At 38.0% G+C, this 17,994-nt stretch overlaps 1 protein-coding gene across 1 annotated transcript in view; it reads right to left on the reverse strand.

Moving 5' to 3' along the window:
• SYDE2 (synapse defective Rho GTPase homolog 2) overlaps positions 1-17,994 on the reverse strand; it is a 98,103-nt gene that overhangs the window by 71,330 nt on the left and 8,779 nt on the right. The window contains 1 exon segment of the mRNA XM_020988734.2: positions 953-1,591. Within this exon segment, the coding sequence (XP_020844393.1) occupies positions 953-1,591 (639 nt within the window).

Genomic DNA, 17,994 nt, shown 5'->3' on the forward strand with positions numbered 1-17,994 from the left:
AAAAAAAAATCTACATGTTAACATTAGCTATGTTCCCCATATTTTTATTTATTTTACTAAATATGTCCCAATTATATATTTTTTTTCTGGCGAGGCAATGGGGTGAAGTGACTTGCCCAGAGTCACACAGCTAGTAAGGGTCAAGTGTCTGAGGTCAAATTTGAACTCAGGTCTTCCTGAATCCAGGGCCAGTGCTCTATCCACTGCTCCATCTAGCTCCTCCTACCCACCCAAATACATTTTAATCTTGTTCCTGCCCTACTGGGAAATGCTGTAGCCACTGCTTGACACTTCAGTTAACACTTTCAAGCCAATGATGCTATATACAGAAGTGATTCAAAGCCACCAAAAATATTGACATTTGAGTTTTATTTATATTTTCATAATTGTGTCCATTTTTAAACTGGATTTCATTGGCACCAGGAATTCTTAATGAAGACACTTCTTACTTCTACTAATACAGCTCGACACCTGCTCTGAAACTTATAGAGAACTGCCTCAAACAACTGCAAGATAAATGACTTGCCCAAGATCACGGAGCCAGCACGTGTCAGAAGTAAGACCTGACCTCAGGTCTTCCTCACTCAGAGATCAGCCCTCTATCCACTGCACCAGTAGTGTCAAACTCAAATAAAAATGGGGGCCACTAAACTGTACATAAGGATCCCTGCTGGCCCCATACTGACATGGAAAACCATACATCTTCATATATTTTGTTTTTTACTACATCAACACACCAGAATCATACGGGACTATACTTTAATCTAGTTTGAGTCACACTCAGGCGTGCTGTGGAATGCATGAGACCACCATGATATATCTGACACCTCAGCATCACACCTTGGCTCTCCGATAGAGAGAAAGGAAAAAATACCCAGAACGGGCATTTATTAAAATTCGTTTCAGCTGCTGTAAAAGAGAAAATAAGAGCTATATTTATGTCCATACTTACCTGTAATCGATTTCAAAGCAGGACTTTCTTCAACCAGAGAGCTATCTTGAGTCCTACATCCAAACCTCTGCTTGTTCAGCTGTACAAATTCTGTAGAACACAAGGAATCTATCTGATTAATTTCAGTTGGTTGTGCTATCTGAACATGTTCAGAAGAAAATGGCAAACTTTCAGCACACCTCACTGGTTTTGCCAAGTCGTTTCCAGATGATACTTTCAAAGTGAGAGCTGAAATACCCAAATGAACAGGATTTGTTTCCTCAGAACTAGCAGCACTGTATGAGACATGGTCATCATCCTCAGGAATTGGGTTGTACCATATTTCACCTTCATCATCTGCATCATTCTCCTCACTAAATTCTAAAGTATAATTTCTTGACAATGAAGAGTTTGTAGCATTAGCAGTTTTTGGTAGATGATGTTGAGCTAATGAAGAAGATTTGAATATGTGGGTGATCTCTTGAGTCTTCTGAAATTCTTCTTCCTGATTAGAAGACCTCAGAGTGCTCTGATGAAGCCAGTTACGTTTCTTAGAGACTGTGATGCTGTTCTGTGGCCTGTGTTCACTCAGTTCACTGTCCTTTAAACCTTTGAGTTCTCTTTTCTTCATTGAAGAGATGTAAACATTTTCAATTAAATCTGTTAAAAAGAAAAGAAAGTAGAATATTATTCCATATTTGCCAAGATAAGCTTTTCTCAGATCTCTTCCTTAAGTTATTGTGAAAGACACTTGTTTAAAATATAAAATAAAATGTTTCCTGAAGAGGTTCAAAACCATACTTGAGCCAATATAAGTTTAGATGTTTTCTTATAAATTCATAATTAAAAATTCAGCAATTTAATATAAATGTCTTAATAGCTCTAACCTCTAGGGAGGGATGGACTCAGAATTAAAGTTGAGACATATTTTTTTGGACGTTGCCAATGTGGAAAGTTGTTTTGCTTAACTACACATTTGTAACAGGGTTCTTGCTATCCCAATGGGAAAGGAGAGAGGAAAAGGGCTGTTTTAAGGGAGAGAAGGAAGTTTTATGTACATTGGACATTTTTAATTAAAAAAAGGTTATAAAGATGAGTTCAGTTCTGGACTTGCTGAGTTTGAATACAGATCACATTTTTTGATGTCTTGATTAGTTTTGCTACACTACCTTTTTCTTTTTCTTTTCTTCCTTACAGGAGATGACAGAGAGAGAGAGAGAGAGAGAGAGAGAGAGAGAGAGAGAGAGAGAGAGAGAGAGAGAGAGAGAGAGTGAGAGACAGAGTGAGAGACAGAGAGAGACAGAGAGACAGAGAGACAGAGACAGAGAGACAGAGAGAGGAGAAAGAGAGAGAGAGACAGAGAGAGAGACAGAGAGAGAGAGAGAGACAGAGACAGAGACAGAGAGAGAGAGAGAGAGACAGAGAGAGAGACAGAGAGACAGAGAGGAGAAAGAGAGAGAGAGAGAGACAGAGACAGAGAGAGAGAGAGACATAGAGAGACAGAGAGAGAGAGAGAGAGAGACAGAGACAACAATGGAAAATATAAGTGATGTAAAAACAAAGGATAAGAATAAAAACTTATTTTTAAAAAGTTTCCCTCATATAATCAAGTAAGCTCCTCTCTACTGAGAAAATTCCTAAGCAAAATGTAAAACAATCTCTTGGTTTTCTTATTCCCAATTATATATACTCACACAGATGGGGAAAAAAAACAAGAAACCCAAAATTGGTTCTACTTACTTTTTACCAAAAAGCAGACTTAGGAATCTTTCCCTCAGTTTCTTCCTGTAGCTACTTTTCTCTTTCCCTGACAAGCCTACAATTTTGAGGGACTTCAGTGAGCAAATCCATTAAAACTATAGAATGAAGCATAAATCAAAAAGTACAAAAGTCTGACTTCGAAACAACAGTTTGGGGCTTATAGATATCTGTCTCTATGTTCATTCTCAACATTTAATAACATTTTAAGACTCCCTTCAATTCCTGTAATCTTTAACAGAATTTCATACACTTAGAGGATATTGTATTTAGGCCCTTAAGATATTGTAAATAAAAGGTAAAGATTATAAAATTACATGACTTGTGACAGCTGCAGTCCATAGCTCATTTTACATTTCCTAGGAAGTCTCTTACAATCAAAATTTGATTTAACTGGGCATATTATTTAAACTAAAAGTCCTTCTGACAAAACATTGTAAATGATACCACAGACATGCTTCTACTTGTACAACATTCCAAAGAAATACACCAAGAAAATAGAGCTCCTATCATCCCCTATTTAAGCAAGTTGAAACTTCCATTGATAGCAAATATTTATTAGATATAATTTAAAAAATTCCTTGTAAATACCCAGTGCAATTAATTTTAATACAACTTTAAGTTTCAAAAGCTTAAAACCTTTATACACTGATCACATCTACAAACAAGTTACAAAGAAACTACCCCAAAATTTAATCTTAGAACTACTTAGCTGTATCCTTTAATATCACCAGCATTTTTCATATTTTATAAGTAAGGATAAGCAGAAATCTGAGCCTCCCATGCCTCCTCAACCCTTAACCTTCTGGAATCTCCACCTTTATCTCTCCTCTCCCCACCTCCATTACAGAGTCCCTTCCCCAAGCCGAACAGCTAGTAGCTGAGAGGTAAGATAGTCCTCCCTGCCACTGACAACAGGGTGAAATGATATTCAATTATCCTAAGTCAGAGTCCTGAACGTATTTTCTCATAGCAATGTTATACGTGGTGATGAGGCTTTATAGTATTTGGTATCAATGCACTTCACGTTGTACCTATGTTGCTGACATTCCCCAAACAGAATTTGAAATGCATTTTCCCCATTAAAAAACATAATATATATGTATAGTTCTACTATACAATATTTCAAGAGTCTGTGATCTTTTTGGTATTAGTTTTTTACTGGATAAACACATATAGTAACCTATCCACAAATTAGAAAATGTCTTCAAGAGTTTCTGTGAAAATAAATAGAGTTGCTGTGGCTGAAAAATTCACCTTACAGCCAACCTCACACTAAGCTTCTTCAAACTTAAGTAGGTTGGTCGTCAAACATAAAACACACAGTCACCAGGGCGACCATGGGAATCTTTCCAGTTTGAGAAATTAGTCTGTGAGCTCCTCTAGTCTAGGGCATGGTTTTCTTTTGCCTTTCTTTGTATTCCCTGCACTTAGCACAGCACCTGGTACATAGTAGTTGCTTAATAAATATTTAATTGACTGATCCATAGGACCTACCAAGAGGGCTTGTGTTCCACTGGCACAGCCTTTGAGAATGAATGAATCCACACTACAATGAGACATCACTATATTACATTAGAGTTATTTCAGTTGGCATAGAAACACTGCCACCTTGCATAGCATTATTTTTTACAAAGAAAATGCATTCTATTATTGTACTGTAAAAAAGAAATATGAAGGAAAAAAAGAAACTTGAGAAGATTTGTGTGACTTGATGCAGAGTGAAGTGAGGATAACCAGGAGAATAATGTACAAAATTACTACAATAATATGAAAGAAAATACAAAGTTGAAAGACTTCAGCATTCTAATCAATGTAGTAACCAAGTATGACTTAGGAAATAATTAAACATGCCTCTTGCCTCTTAGTAGAGAAGGAATGCAGAACAAGACATGCATTTTTAGACACGGCCAATATAATATGTTGATTTGCTTTGCTTGACTGTATTTACTAATAAAAGTAGGCTTTTATTTGGGAAGGAAAAAATTAATGGCAACTGACAGAGATGCAAAAAGAAAGAAAGAAAGAAAGAAAATACATCAATAAAGCCTTTTTTAAAAATTCTAAGAAAGCCAAATAGTTCAGAAGGGGACACAAAGAAATAAAGCAATGTGTTACTACTTTGTTAAATTTAATATATGCTTATAATTTTTAAAAAATTTAATTTCTTAAAAGAAAAGGAAAAAGGTTTGGCATTCCAAACCAAACAAATGAATTACAAACTTTTATAATACAATTAATTTGTAAACTACGGACATGCCTGACCTTGTTAATGGGGATGATCAACTTTCAATCATCTGGCATCTTCCACCTAACATCATTAATTCAGTCATGAAAATAAGACATTCGGTGAATAAATAACTGGAGACAGAACAAGTTTAGTTATTCCACAATAGGTAAGTTAGCACCACTGAAGTTTAAATACTACCTCTGATATCTAGGAACCATTCAATGAATATCTTCGTCAGCCAAACATTATAGCAAATTAGAGTGCATATATATGATGTTACTATGAAATAATGTCGGTTGAAGCATTATACAGATTATACCTCTACATACACCACTACTAAGCTCTGATCTGACTGCTCCTCCACTTTATACTTCCAAAGCATACCTTCTCACTTCTTTTTTATATTCCTCTAGCCTTTCACTAGTTTTGGCTGGACAATTATTTTTGCCTTCCTTAATATCTTATTGTTGTTTACTGGTGTTAAACTAGCTCAAGGCAAATATCAGAAGAAACACAGGGAAATATCTTATTTCACCACTCCCTGTACCCAAGTTTTTTCGTGACTCCAAAGTCTATGCATTCAGCCATATCCAACCTTTATTCCAGCCTAAGATCCAGTCCCTCATTACTAACTGCCTCCCCCAGCATATTCCAAAGGCAACTCAAACTCTTTAAGTCCAAAACAAAAATCATTATCTTTCCACTGAAAAGCCCCTTTCTCCCAATTTCCTGTCAAAATCATCTCCATTCTTCCAGTCACCTCGGTTTGCAACCCTGAAGACACCCTCATCAGTTCCTTTGGGTTTAATTATCATCTCTGTAGATGATCCCCAAATCTGTATTTCCAGCCCTAGTCTCTCTCCTGAGCTTCAGCATCCCATCTCTAACTGCCTACTGGACATAGGAAACTGGTTGTCCATAGGACTCTCAAACTGAACATGTCTAAAACTGAACTTCATCCTCTTTTCCCCCACAGCCTTCTCTGTTTCAAGCCTCCATCCTTCTAGTCATCTACATTCACAATCTTGGTGTTAACCTCCACTTCTGACTGTCTTCACTTCACACAGTCAATCAACTGTGAAATCTTGTTGTCTGTAACTCCATAATATCTCCCAATCTCTCTCTCTGTGCTCACACAACCACCAGCCTAAACTCCAATCTCCTTGCTCTCTACACCAGTCTCCAAGGCTGCCAAACTGATATTACTGAATCAGCAAGTCCAGCCACATCCATCCTCTATTGAAAAATCCCTAGTGCCTCTGGAACGCACCTGGGAACAAGCACAACACTGGCATTTAAGGACGTTCACAGTCTGGCCCCAGGATTTTTTCCAGGATAGTTAGTTACATTACTTCCCCCATACCCTTATCTAAACTAGTCTGCCTGCCCTTTTCACCATATGACATTTCCTGACTGCCCTCTGTACCTCCTTCACAGACTGTGGCACCCTCCAACTCCTTCCAACAGTTGAAACAGTTTCCCTTCTCACCTTCACCTGTTAGACTGCCAGATTTCCTTCAAGGCTCAGTTCAAGTCTCACCCTCCCACAACCGACTTTTCCTGGTTCCTCCAGTTATTAGCATAGTCCTCCTCCAGTTACTTTGTAAGCATTCTGTATATATTTTGTATTTACTTATAAGTTACTTTTCCCTCAGTAGAACATTCCTCCCTCCCCCCACCCTAACACAGGAACTGGCACATAGTAGATGACTAAATTTTGTTAATTTGAATGACAAGGAAAACTGCAAATTGTTTCCTAAAGAATATTAATAATAAAATAAGTAAATAACATGAGCAATTCTGTACCCCATGAAATGGCCATAATCCGCCCCCCCCACCAGAAGCAGTGCTTTATAGGCTTAGGTTGGAGAGAAAGAAAATCTCTTCTTTAGTGGAAAAACCAGTGAGAAGAAATTCTATTCTAATTTCTGATTCTCACTAACAGTAGAAATGATGGGAACCTGGGGGGGGAAAGATAATCACATCATAGAGTTAATGATAAAGGAGAGAAAAGCAATCAATTGTCTAACTGATTTAGGCCATAGCTTTTGGAACAGGGCTCAGAAGAAAAGATAGGCAAGATCTCATGGATTATAAAATTCTACACAGTAGGGATAAGGAGATCCCAAAGATACAAGTCTGAGAACACAAAGAGTTACAATTCTAATGAGGCAAAAGTACAGTTGTCAAATGAGTATGTTTGCATTCCCCCTCTCATCTCCTTCTTCTTCCCTTTCCCTCCCTCCCCTACCCCCATCTCTTTCTGTGTCTCTTCCTCCCTCTTCCCCACCCTCCCCAGCACTGCCCACTGAGGAGTCTGACCCAACCCTCAGAGTCTCTGTGAAGTCTAAAATAGCTAAAAGAACAAAAAAGTTCATCAAACACCAGTCCGATCACTATGTCAAGATCAAACAAAACTGGCAAGTATCAAAAGACATTTACAACATGGCATGATGATTAACAGTAAAAAGACTAAACACGTAACATGGATTCTGACAATTTGGAGTACACAGTATCAAAGGGACAGAAGCACCCTGATGCACAACAAATCTTAGCAGAGACCATTCACAATGTTTCCTCTAAGAAACATAAAACTACAAAGAAAGCAGATCAGCAGGCCCATCAAGATCACCAATCCAAATGCTGATTCCTTGGGGGAGGGGTATGTGAAAAAAAAATGAATAAGCTGCTTTGGTACATCTTTATTTGTATTAAATAACACCTCAAACTACCAAAAAGAAAAAAGAGCAGTGCTCTAAAGTTTTATTAGTATAGAGATCGACTATAAACTCCCTAGGTTATATTTTATGAAAAACATGTAGAGTGGAAAAAAAGCAAAGTGGAAAAAAAGTAAAGAGTAAGTACAAAAGTGTGACATAGTCCCATAAGAATAAGGTCAGGAGGGGTAAAACAAAAACAAAAAGAAAAAAAGCACTTAGGAAGCCCCCCCAAAAAAAGGTAGATATTGTTTGTTGTTTCCAAACTATACTGTGGTAAAAAAAAAAAAGAGAGAGTAGCAAAGTGGGCAAGGAACTACTCTGGATATTCACAACTGAAGAAAAAGAAAAGCCAGAGACACTCAATTTTCTTTTGGTTATTTTTTCTCTCTCTGCCAAAGACAAGGATCTTTACACTAGAAAGGCAAGGGCAACAATGTTGGGACGGAAGAGACCGGTACAAGCGGGGACCCAGAATTAAGATGGTGATGCTCCTGCTGTACTCTGCCCCAGTCAGACCAATGGCCTCAAAATGCTTTCATAACTAGCATCTCATATCTTGATAGCTACCCTTGCAAAAGAGAAAGGGAAAAGATTTTTACCCACATTTTTGAGAAACTGAACTAAGGAGAGATTAAAAGAAATTTTGCCCAATGTCTAACGGTCATTACCAGGTTTAAGTCTTTAGACTGTATTTCCCAACTTTCAATGAGGCAGCTAGGTGGTGCACAGTACAGAGTGCTGAGCCTGAAGTAGGAAAGACTTGAATTCAAATACACCCTTAAACACTTAATAGCTATGTGACTCTGGGCAAGTCACTTAACCTGTTTGTCTCAGTTGCCCAGATTGTAAATCCTGTAAATTGCCTAGACTGATAATGACACCTACCTTACTGGGTTGTTGTGAAGATGAACTGACATAATATTTGTTAAGCCCTTAGCACAGTGCCTGGAACACAGTAGGTGCTATATAAATGCTACTATTACTATTATTTTAATCAATATATTTCTTTTTTAAAAAATCAATGATTCACAAAACTTTCCAGTCCAAGATCACTAATGCCCTATGTCTCTCCTCCACCAAAACAAAAACAAACTATCCAACCCAACTGCTTTTCTAAGAAAAAAAGCAAAGCCAGACTGGAAATAGTTTCAAAGGAAAAGAGAGGGTTAAGCTTAAGAAGGTAAGCAAAAATGGAATATAGGCTGCTAAACAAAGAAGGGCAGTGAGTAAGAAGATGAACTAAGTCTCTTTGTAGCTCTGAACATAAGAGATCAGACCAGAAGGAATGCAATGATTAGAATTCTTGAGGAAAGAGGAAGCGAAAAGCATCTGTATCACTAAAAAAAATCAACACTAATTTTAAGAAAATCTACTCTTCTGAGTTCCAATCCCAGATCACCAACAGCTCCTTATGCCTAAATATCTCACAGTCATCTGAAAGGCCACATCTCTGAAACAGAACTCATTATATTCTCCAACCCAAGTTCTTCTTCTCCCTTCCTTCTTTCCTTTTTGTTGAAAGCAATATCATCCCTTCTAGTGACTGAGGTTCATAACTCCAAAATCATCCTTGATATTTCATTTTCTCTCACCTCCCATATCCAATCAGTTATCAAGTCCTCCCAATCCTACCTACACATCCCCTGCATCCATTCTTTTCTCTGTATTAAACATGCCATCATTCTACGCCCTTATCACCTCTCACCTAGATAGGTGCTTTCCAAACTTTTGATTGTTCACATTATCAGTAAATATATGTGTATTTACATATAAACATATATGCAAGGGAATCGGCAAGACTTGGTGACTGGATGTGAAAGAGTGAAATATCAAGGACGATTTTGAAGTTGTGAACCTAAGTGACTAGAAAGGTGGTACTCTCAACAAAAATAGGGAAAACAGGAAGGGAGAAGGAATTGGGTGGAGGGAGAAGATAAATGAGTTCTCTTGTAGAGATGTTGCCTTTCAGCTGTCTGTAAGATACATATACACACATACAGGTGTGTGTGGTTTTACTTATAAATTGCATTGTATACTTATAGCCATAATTATGTATATTATGAAACACTTAAAAAATAGAAACTGAAAAAGGATGAAATAAAGCTGATATATTTGGTTCTGGAGTTAATAAGAAGTTGTATAGCCATAATTATGTATATTATGAAACACTTAAAAAATAGAAACTGAAAAAGGATGAAATAAAGATGATATATTTGGTCCTGGAGTTAATAAGAAGTTGTTAGCCACTCAGCCAATAGCCACTGCCCCACAAAAGAGTCCACTCTTCAAAGGATGCCTGTTGCAGATACAAGGTGGTGGAGTGGGAGATGAAGGAGGGGGAAAATGTTAGATTTTCCCAATGGCGCATGTATAGCTATGGTTGTCCAGGCAGTGGTTAGAGTATAACTAGGAAAATATTGGGAGCTTTCATAGCTGAAGGAAGAAGCAGAATGGGTGGAATGTTGGGGAATAAGACATGGTAGGCTGTGCTGGAGACAAGTCCAATGATGACTATTTCAGGAAAAATGGATCCATCTTAGAACCCTCTGACTGATCAACCACACAATCACACCCCCTTTAGGGTTAGGTCCTAGAATAGATCCTACTTTGGAGATTACTGACGTCTACTGTAACAATCCTAAAAGGACTACTTATTTTCAGTTTTCCCCTCCCCAATCCACGTGTCACATAGCTGCCAATGGTCTCCCTAAAGCATGGGTCCAACCATGTTACTCCCCTACTCAAGAAATATCAATGGCTCCCTTTTGCTTCTAAGATAAAAGACAAACTCATCCATTTAGCATTTAAAATTCTTCACAATTTAGCTCCACACTACCTTTCTAATCCAATTGTACATTAGTGAGCATTACTGAGCCACTTCACCTTTATGAATTCTCCAGCCTCAAGGCCTCTGTTCAACCAGTCTGTTCTTCATGCCTAGAATATACTTTCTCCTCACCTCTTAAAATCCCTGGGTTCCTTCAAGACTCAGCTCCTGATTTTCCTATAGCTTCCTGATACCCTTGGTTATTCATACTTGCTCCTCAAATTATCAAGTATATATTTATCTGTTTATAGTTTATAAATCCCGAGTAGAGTATAAGCTCCTTAAAGGCAGGGACTGTTTTTCATTTGCATCACCCCTCACCTAGGACAATGCCTTGCACATAGTAGACTATTAGTAAATGCTTGTTGGGATTGAAATAGACTGGAAGACCATGCTGACCTTTTTGTTACTTGTTACAATTTTTTTCCTATCATTTACAGCTTGTCATTCCTTTTAAATACAGAATAAAGGGTATCGTGTAAATTTCTTTTTTTTCTTCCCCCCAGTTTATATATACTTAGGCACTATAATTTGCAAAACAATCATGTAGATAGATATCTATAACCGAACATGTCTAGTTACATTTTAATCATTAAAAAACGCAAAATAAATCTACCTGTTGCTTCTGAGTTTATGTCTGAGTAATGAGTACCAATTAAAATTTATTTATAAATGCAGGATAGCTGGCAAATGGGTTCATAATTCCTAAGTAATCTTGAGGCTTGATGCAACACGATAATACTTATAACTATGCGTAATAACTTGATATTTCTGAAATAATCTCAATTAGAAACAAATTAGCCTATGCATAATTATTACATACATAACTACATAAAATGATTAATAGCACACTACTACTGCCACAAGTTCATAACTTTTTTAAAAATAATCACCAATTTGATTATTCTCAAAAGCCTTCACAAAGTCCTTCTCTAATGCTTCATTATGATATGAGAATGACTCTGGATTGTCAAATACTATGACAGTGGGACACAAGCTCTTACAAGTTAGACATACTACAAGTACGGTCCTGACAATAGCCAATGTCTCTTGTCCAAGGACCAGCCTAAGTTAGAGGAGAGACACTTAACACCAGCATGTTGGCCAATAAATGACGAGTCCTTTTGCATGGTTAACACATGAAACAGAAAAACATAAACATCCCCTTAGTTCAATGCAGCCCCCATGAACAGCCGGAAGCAACCATGGAACAGTAGCAAAGACTTTTACCAATCACAGGTTTTGTCAACTCATGTATATTTTTATTCAATGACCAGCAAATTGATATTCCACTTAAGAAATGGAATCATATCAATACTGACATTCCTGCTACAAATTAAACCAGACGACATAAGAAACTGTAGTCAAACGGACAACTATCTCAAAGGTTACTTTTAGAGAGGAAAATGAAGGAACTGGCAGAACTGGCTTTATCATTCGACCCAAAGCAAACATAAACAATTTCAGAAGACCTTTGGTTCTCTTACCTTGCAGCGCTCATAACTAGAATAGAATAAGCAAAAAGACCACAATAACAATAACTGAAATTTATATATGCTAGTATTTTGCAGAACATGACGACACAGAAAAATTGTACAAAGAAACTGACAAGATTCTACAAATCGACATATACATTGATAGTGACTTCAATGAAAAGGATTAAAAAACAAAAAAACCTGTATACCATGAATACTTCAAAAAGAGAGTAGGAAGGCTCTAGACATGTGAAGCACTGAATAACACCACCAAATTAAAAAAAAAATCAACTACATCTTAACAGACAGCAGCCAGCAACCAACACAAGGAATCAAAGATGCTGAAAAAAATGAAAAAGGAAAAGGAAAAGTCATTAACCTAGAAAATCACCATTTCTGAAAGATTAACTAAAATAATCATCAAAATGAGGAAACAAAAAGGGACCAGAAACTTCCTGACTGTAGCAAATACTTGATTCTCCTTGCCAAATGGAAAGAAACGGCTAGTGGAAGATTTTATTTTTTTTTTCTTTTTAAAGGCAATTGGGGTTAAGTGACTTGCCCAGGATCACATTGCTAGTACATGTCAAGTGTTTGGTCTCAGGCCACAGTTGAACTCAGGTCCTCCTGACTTCAGGGCTGGTGCTTCTATCCACTTCGTCACCTAGCTGCCCCTAGTGGAAGATTTTAAGTGGTTATCGAGGCCTGGCATGAGAGTGAACCAAGCCAGTTCATTCCAAGAGTATTTTCAGATGGAAATTGAAAGACAACAAAAAAAAAAAAAGAAAAAAGAAGCTTTAAAACCATTTCTATTTTTAAAAACACTAATTTTATCTTCAGTAACAGTTGAACAAAGGAACATCTGTTCCTTTGCACAAGCTGTCTCCCATACCTAGAACGTACTCCCCTCCACATCTCCACTTCTGAGAATGCCTCTCTTCCTTCAAAGTTCACCTAAATCTTTACTGGTATTCCTCCCTGCAAACGCCTCTCACTCCCCACTACAACTATCCCGTATTTACTTCAAATAAAGTTTATATTTACTTACATGTGTATGCTTTGTTACCCTTACTAGAATGCAAGCTCCTTGAAGGCAAGGATTGGGTTCTTTTTGCCTCTCTATTACCCCCAGCTCCTAGCACAGCGTCTGGTGTACCTTAGTTGTTTAATAAATGCTTGTGAAAAATAAATAAATAAATAAAAATAAATGCTTGTGGACTGACTGGTTGTTTGGGATTCTAACTCAGTCTCCAACGTTATAGAGAGGAGGAGGCAATCGTGATACACAAGGAACACGTAAAGCAACGTAATGATGAAAATCTATCTCATACCAAATAGTAGAGAGATTGGGTAATTTATTTCTCTAAAAGAGGGTCCCAGAGTGGTCAAAGGATAATAAAAACAATACACTACAACCATTTTTTATTGAGAAAGTAGTCAAACTCCCCGATAATCAAGAGAAAAGAAGTGACGGAATCAGTCCCGTAGATTCTAAGGGGAATGCACTCGCCAGTTGTAGGAAGAATGTCTGAGTGAATTAATAGTATGGAAGACAATGCTGAGGAATTACTTCCTCACAAGAGAAAGAAAATGGGTGCTGTTACCCTCCGGGTCGGCCAAGTCTATCTCAACCCAAGGAGGATTTCTTTTTAGACACAGAAGGGGGACTGGGATAAGGGCAGCCCATTTCTTGCCTGATACTATAGTTACAGACACATCTAGGGAATAGAGAAGATTCAAAAAGCTTAGAGACAGATATAATCAGCCTTGGTCATCTATGAACTCAGGATTGTGACCATACATAGACACAGGTATAGATACTGACAGTCAGCCTAGGCCATGTACAAGCTTTGCATTCCATGGATACCAGTGCCTATTATCAATCAAAAAACAAGCATTTATTAAGCATCTACTATGTACCAGAAACTACACTAAACACTGGAGACACAAAAATAGAAGTAAAACAGGTGCTGCCCTTAAAAAAATTTACATTGTAAATAAGGGAAATAACATGCACATAAATAAGTGCATAGAGAATATTTACAAAATAACCAAAAGGTCATGCTGAGAGGGAAAGTTGTTGTTTGTCCTTCATTCTCAAAGAGGACCATGATATCAGGAAGCATTTGTAATGCCATGACTTACAAGTAAATTCGATCTAAGTGAAGGTGGGCTGTGTAAAGTCACCAGCCTCACTCCTCTGGAGCTATCTGGGTCTAGTGGTAAGATACAGATCAGAACAACTGGAGATGGTCCCCAGAGGGAGAGTACTAAGAGCTGGAGGGAACAGAAAAGGCTTCTTATAGAAAGGAACACTTGAGCTGAGTCTTAAAAGAAACCAAGGGTTCCAAGACTGAGGATGAAGAATGCATCCCAGGCATTGAGGGACCACCAATGCGAAGGAACATAGGTAAGGAGATGGAGACTCCTGGGTCTCCATGGGAAGCAGGACAGTATGGATATACTGCAGTGTGCACTGATTGGGGAGTAACGTATAAGATGACTGGAAGTATATATAGTAAGAAAACAGGTTGTGAAGAGCTTTAAACAGCAAAGAGAGTTCATACTTAATCCTTGACGTAACAGAGCGTCACTGGAATTTACTGAGAAAGGCACTGATATTGTCAGACTTGTGGTTTAGGAAAATCACTCTGGCAGCTGTGTCCCCTCTTCCTAATTTCCTCATTACTGTCTAGGGTACCATTATCTTCCCATTCACCCAAACTCGTAATGTAGGTATCCTTCTCGACCACTCATTCTCTTACCCCCTCATATCTAATCAGTTGTTAGATCCTGTCATTTCTACCTTCATACTATCTTTTGTATGTTTACACTTCTCTCCTCTGACACTGTGACCACCCTGAAAGCATGAGCTCATCCTTTTATGTCTGGACTACTGAAACAGCCTGCTGGTTGATCTCCCTGCCTCAAAGTTCTCCCCACTCCAATCCATCCTCTACTCAGCTGTTTGACCTTCTTAAAATGCAGATCTCATCATATCATACACACATCCCCAATTCAATAAATTCCAGCAGTTCCCTATTACCTCTAGGATCAAGTATTAAATTTTTTGGCTTTCAAAGACCTTTATAACTTAGTCCCTTTTTATTGTTCCAGTCTTCTTATAGTTTACTTCTCTCCGCTTGAGGATGTGAAAGACTTGGGTATGTCTGTAGGCAGAAAAAAAGGCACCAAGAGATAGGGTGAGATGGAATTTAGTAGGGTAGAGATGACCGACAACATACTAGAGAAAACATGAAGAGATGGGACCAAAAGGTGCATTATGACTGGGGAATGGCTTAACATATGGCATATAGATGTAAAGGAACATTATTTCACCACAAGAAAAGATGAAAGGAATGGTTTCATAGAAAACCTGGGAAGACTTGTATGAATCGACAGAGAATGAAATAAGCAGAACTAGGGGAACAAGTCATTCCACAACAACACCACCATAAAAAAATATAACTTTTGAAAAACTTCAATAAATTAAATAGCTAACCACATTTCCACAGAAGTGATGAGGAAGCCTGATACCCACCTTCCTGACACAGAGGTGAAGGCCCCAATGTTTAAGACAGTACATACCTTTTTCAAATACTGCTAACATGATCATTTGTTTTGCTTGGCTCTACATATTTGTTACAAGAGTTATTTTTTCTTTTCTTTCTTTTTCATTGGAGAGAGTGGAAGGAATGGAGGGGAAACTAGTGATAAGGTTGCCCAAAAAAAAAAATGAAGAGCACTGAAGCACTTTTTAGAATTGTACAGAATTGAACAGAAGAAAGATCAGAAGGAAACAGCCACAAGAACAGTTTTGAAAGCTACTGATGAATTGATCACATACTTAAAAGGAAAAGCAAACTGTACTTCATAGAAATTTGCAGTTTTATAGACATTTGTTTTTCTGTTTTACTTTATGTGTGGTTAAGTAATTTGCCTCTACTGTGAGGGCTTGCTGAGCCCTTTCACAACTGCTCATCCACTTTTGCTGTCTACCTTTCACCCAACTTTCATCTGGGGTTCTAAGAAGCTGTGGCATGTACAGCAACCACATTCCCGTAAAAGGTTGAGGGTAACTTACAGGCCTCAAATCCATCAGTGAATTTAGGGGAATAGCAACCCAAAGCATTTGAAGACTTCCCTCATGGAATGGATGGATGAGAACAAGTTGTTTTGACAGCCATGAAGGTACCTGAAGCAGATGCTGTGGAGTGCTGAGAGGTTGGTCAGACATCAAAGACATAAAGGCCATCTACTGCATCCCAAGGCATTGACAGTCATCTTGACTTTTGTCTTGCCACTGGACTTCAATGACTCTGGAAGACAGAGTGAAGCTAAGGACTTTGTGCAACTCTGCCTCACTTAAATCCAATTCATGCTTTAGGCAATATATCACCCATGATGACACTGGTCCTCTTCAAAAACATGGGACAAACACCATGTGGAAATTCTTATTATATTTGATATTTGTTAAGTTCAGAATTTTAAATTATGTTTAAGAAGTACCAGTAGAGAAACTGGCCTTCATCTGAAGGGCCATGGCTTCAGAGACTAGAAGAGGAAAGAATGGGGGATGTCGTCCAGGGATTGTGAGATGAGGAAAGAGAAGAGGGAGTGAAAGCTGAATAGCTATGATGTTCTTGGTAAAAGAAAAAGGGGAGACCCAAAGCTGAAAATCTAGGAAAGGGGGCTGCTATATAGGTCTGAGGAAAGAAAAAACTTGTAACAGACATTGTGACTGGGATGGAGAATCAATCTGGAAGTAATCAAAATACTGCCTTGCTGTGGTGAGAGACCAACTGACATAAGATAATATAACTTTGTAGTGAACAGCTCAGTTTCTTCACCTTTTGCAGTCCCATTTAGCATCATGTGAGGAGGAACAGAGGAGAATGGTATGAATAATACAAAATTAGAGTTTAGCAAGATGTGGACAGGTGATAGGACAAGGGAGCAAGGAATTCAAGAGCAGAAAGAGAAAAAGCGCAGTGGTGATGGCCTGGGAAAACACTGAAGGATTAAAGATCATGCCAGCATAAAGAACAGTTTTAGGTAGCATAAGGAAAGATAGAATGATAAAAGATTATGACTGGATAAAAGAACTTCAGTGTTCCTGATCATGGAAACAGAACATTTGTTGATGATGCACGATTGGGGTGTGACCATCCCTGTGAAGAGCGAAGATGGGGAGGTTCATGATAGTTGTGAAGACTCAGAAGCTGTGAGGTTAGGGGAATATCAACATGAATGCTGACATTCACTCCCAGTAAAAGCCCAGGAGTTGGTGTGTAAAGAGAGACTGTCAGCCAGACACCGAACTCAGTGATAAATAACCAGCCACTAAGCTGTAGACTGGGTAATAAATTTGGAATAATGTGGACCTTTAAAAAAAAAAAGAGGCTGCTGAGGGAGAAGGAAAAACTAGAAGTATCAGTGAGGAGCAAAGGATATTCTGACTTTATCACCAAGACTAGTAAGTCAGAGTATATAACAGGAGCAACAAATATTAGAAAGGACCAGAAAATAATATGAAGTCCTCTAACATTTAGGTGAGCTTGTTAATTACAGAGTGGCCATTTGAGAGGGCACAGTGGAAATGATGTGCTGACACAGAGCGAGTTATTGTCAGGAGAAGGTTGAAATAGGTAGGGATGAGAGAACAGGCAGTAAGGGTTGAGAGGTTTGCTCTATGACAGTTTGGGATTCAGTCAGGAGGGGATTTGCAAAAGTGAGAGGAGGAGATTCATCATCTCATATAGAATTTTCTTTATGATCTATATGTATGAAAATGCTCTGTCAGTGTTTAAGTTCAAAATTTATTTAAAATTGGAAACTGTAGATAATATTTTCTATTTAGAGAAAATATGTAACAAGCAAGTATTTATTAAGTGGTTACTGTATGTTGGGCACTTCGCTAAGTGCTGGAGATACAAAGAAAGGTAAAAATATAGCACCTCCCCTCAAAAAGTTCAAATTCTAATAGAAGAGACCACCTGCCAAAACTATGTTCATACAAGATATAAACAATGTAAAGAAGCTTTATCTCAGCA

The sequence above is a fragment of the Phascolarctos cinereus genome, unplaced genomic scaffold (assembly GCF_003287225.1).
Source record: "Phascolarctos cinereus isolate Bilbo 61053 unplaced genomic scaffold, phaCin_HiC Scaffold_5;HRSCAF=322, whole genome shotgun sequence".
Lineage (NCBI taxonomy): Eukaryota > Metazoa > Chordata > Mammalia > Diprotodontia > Phascolarctidae > Phascolarctos > Phascolarctos cinereus.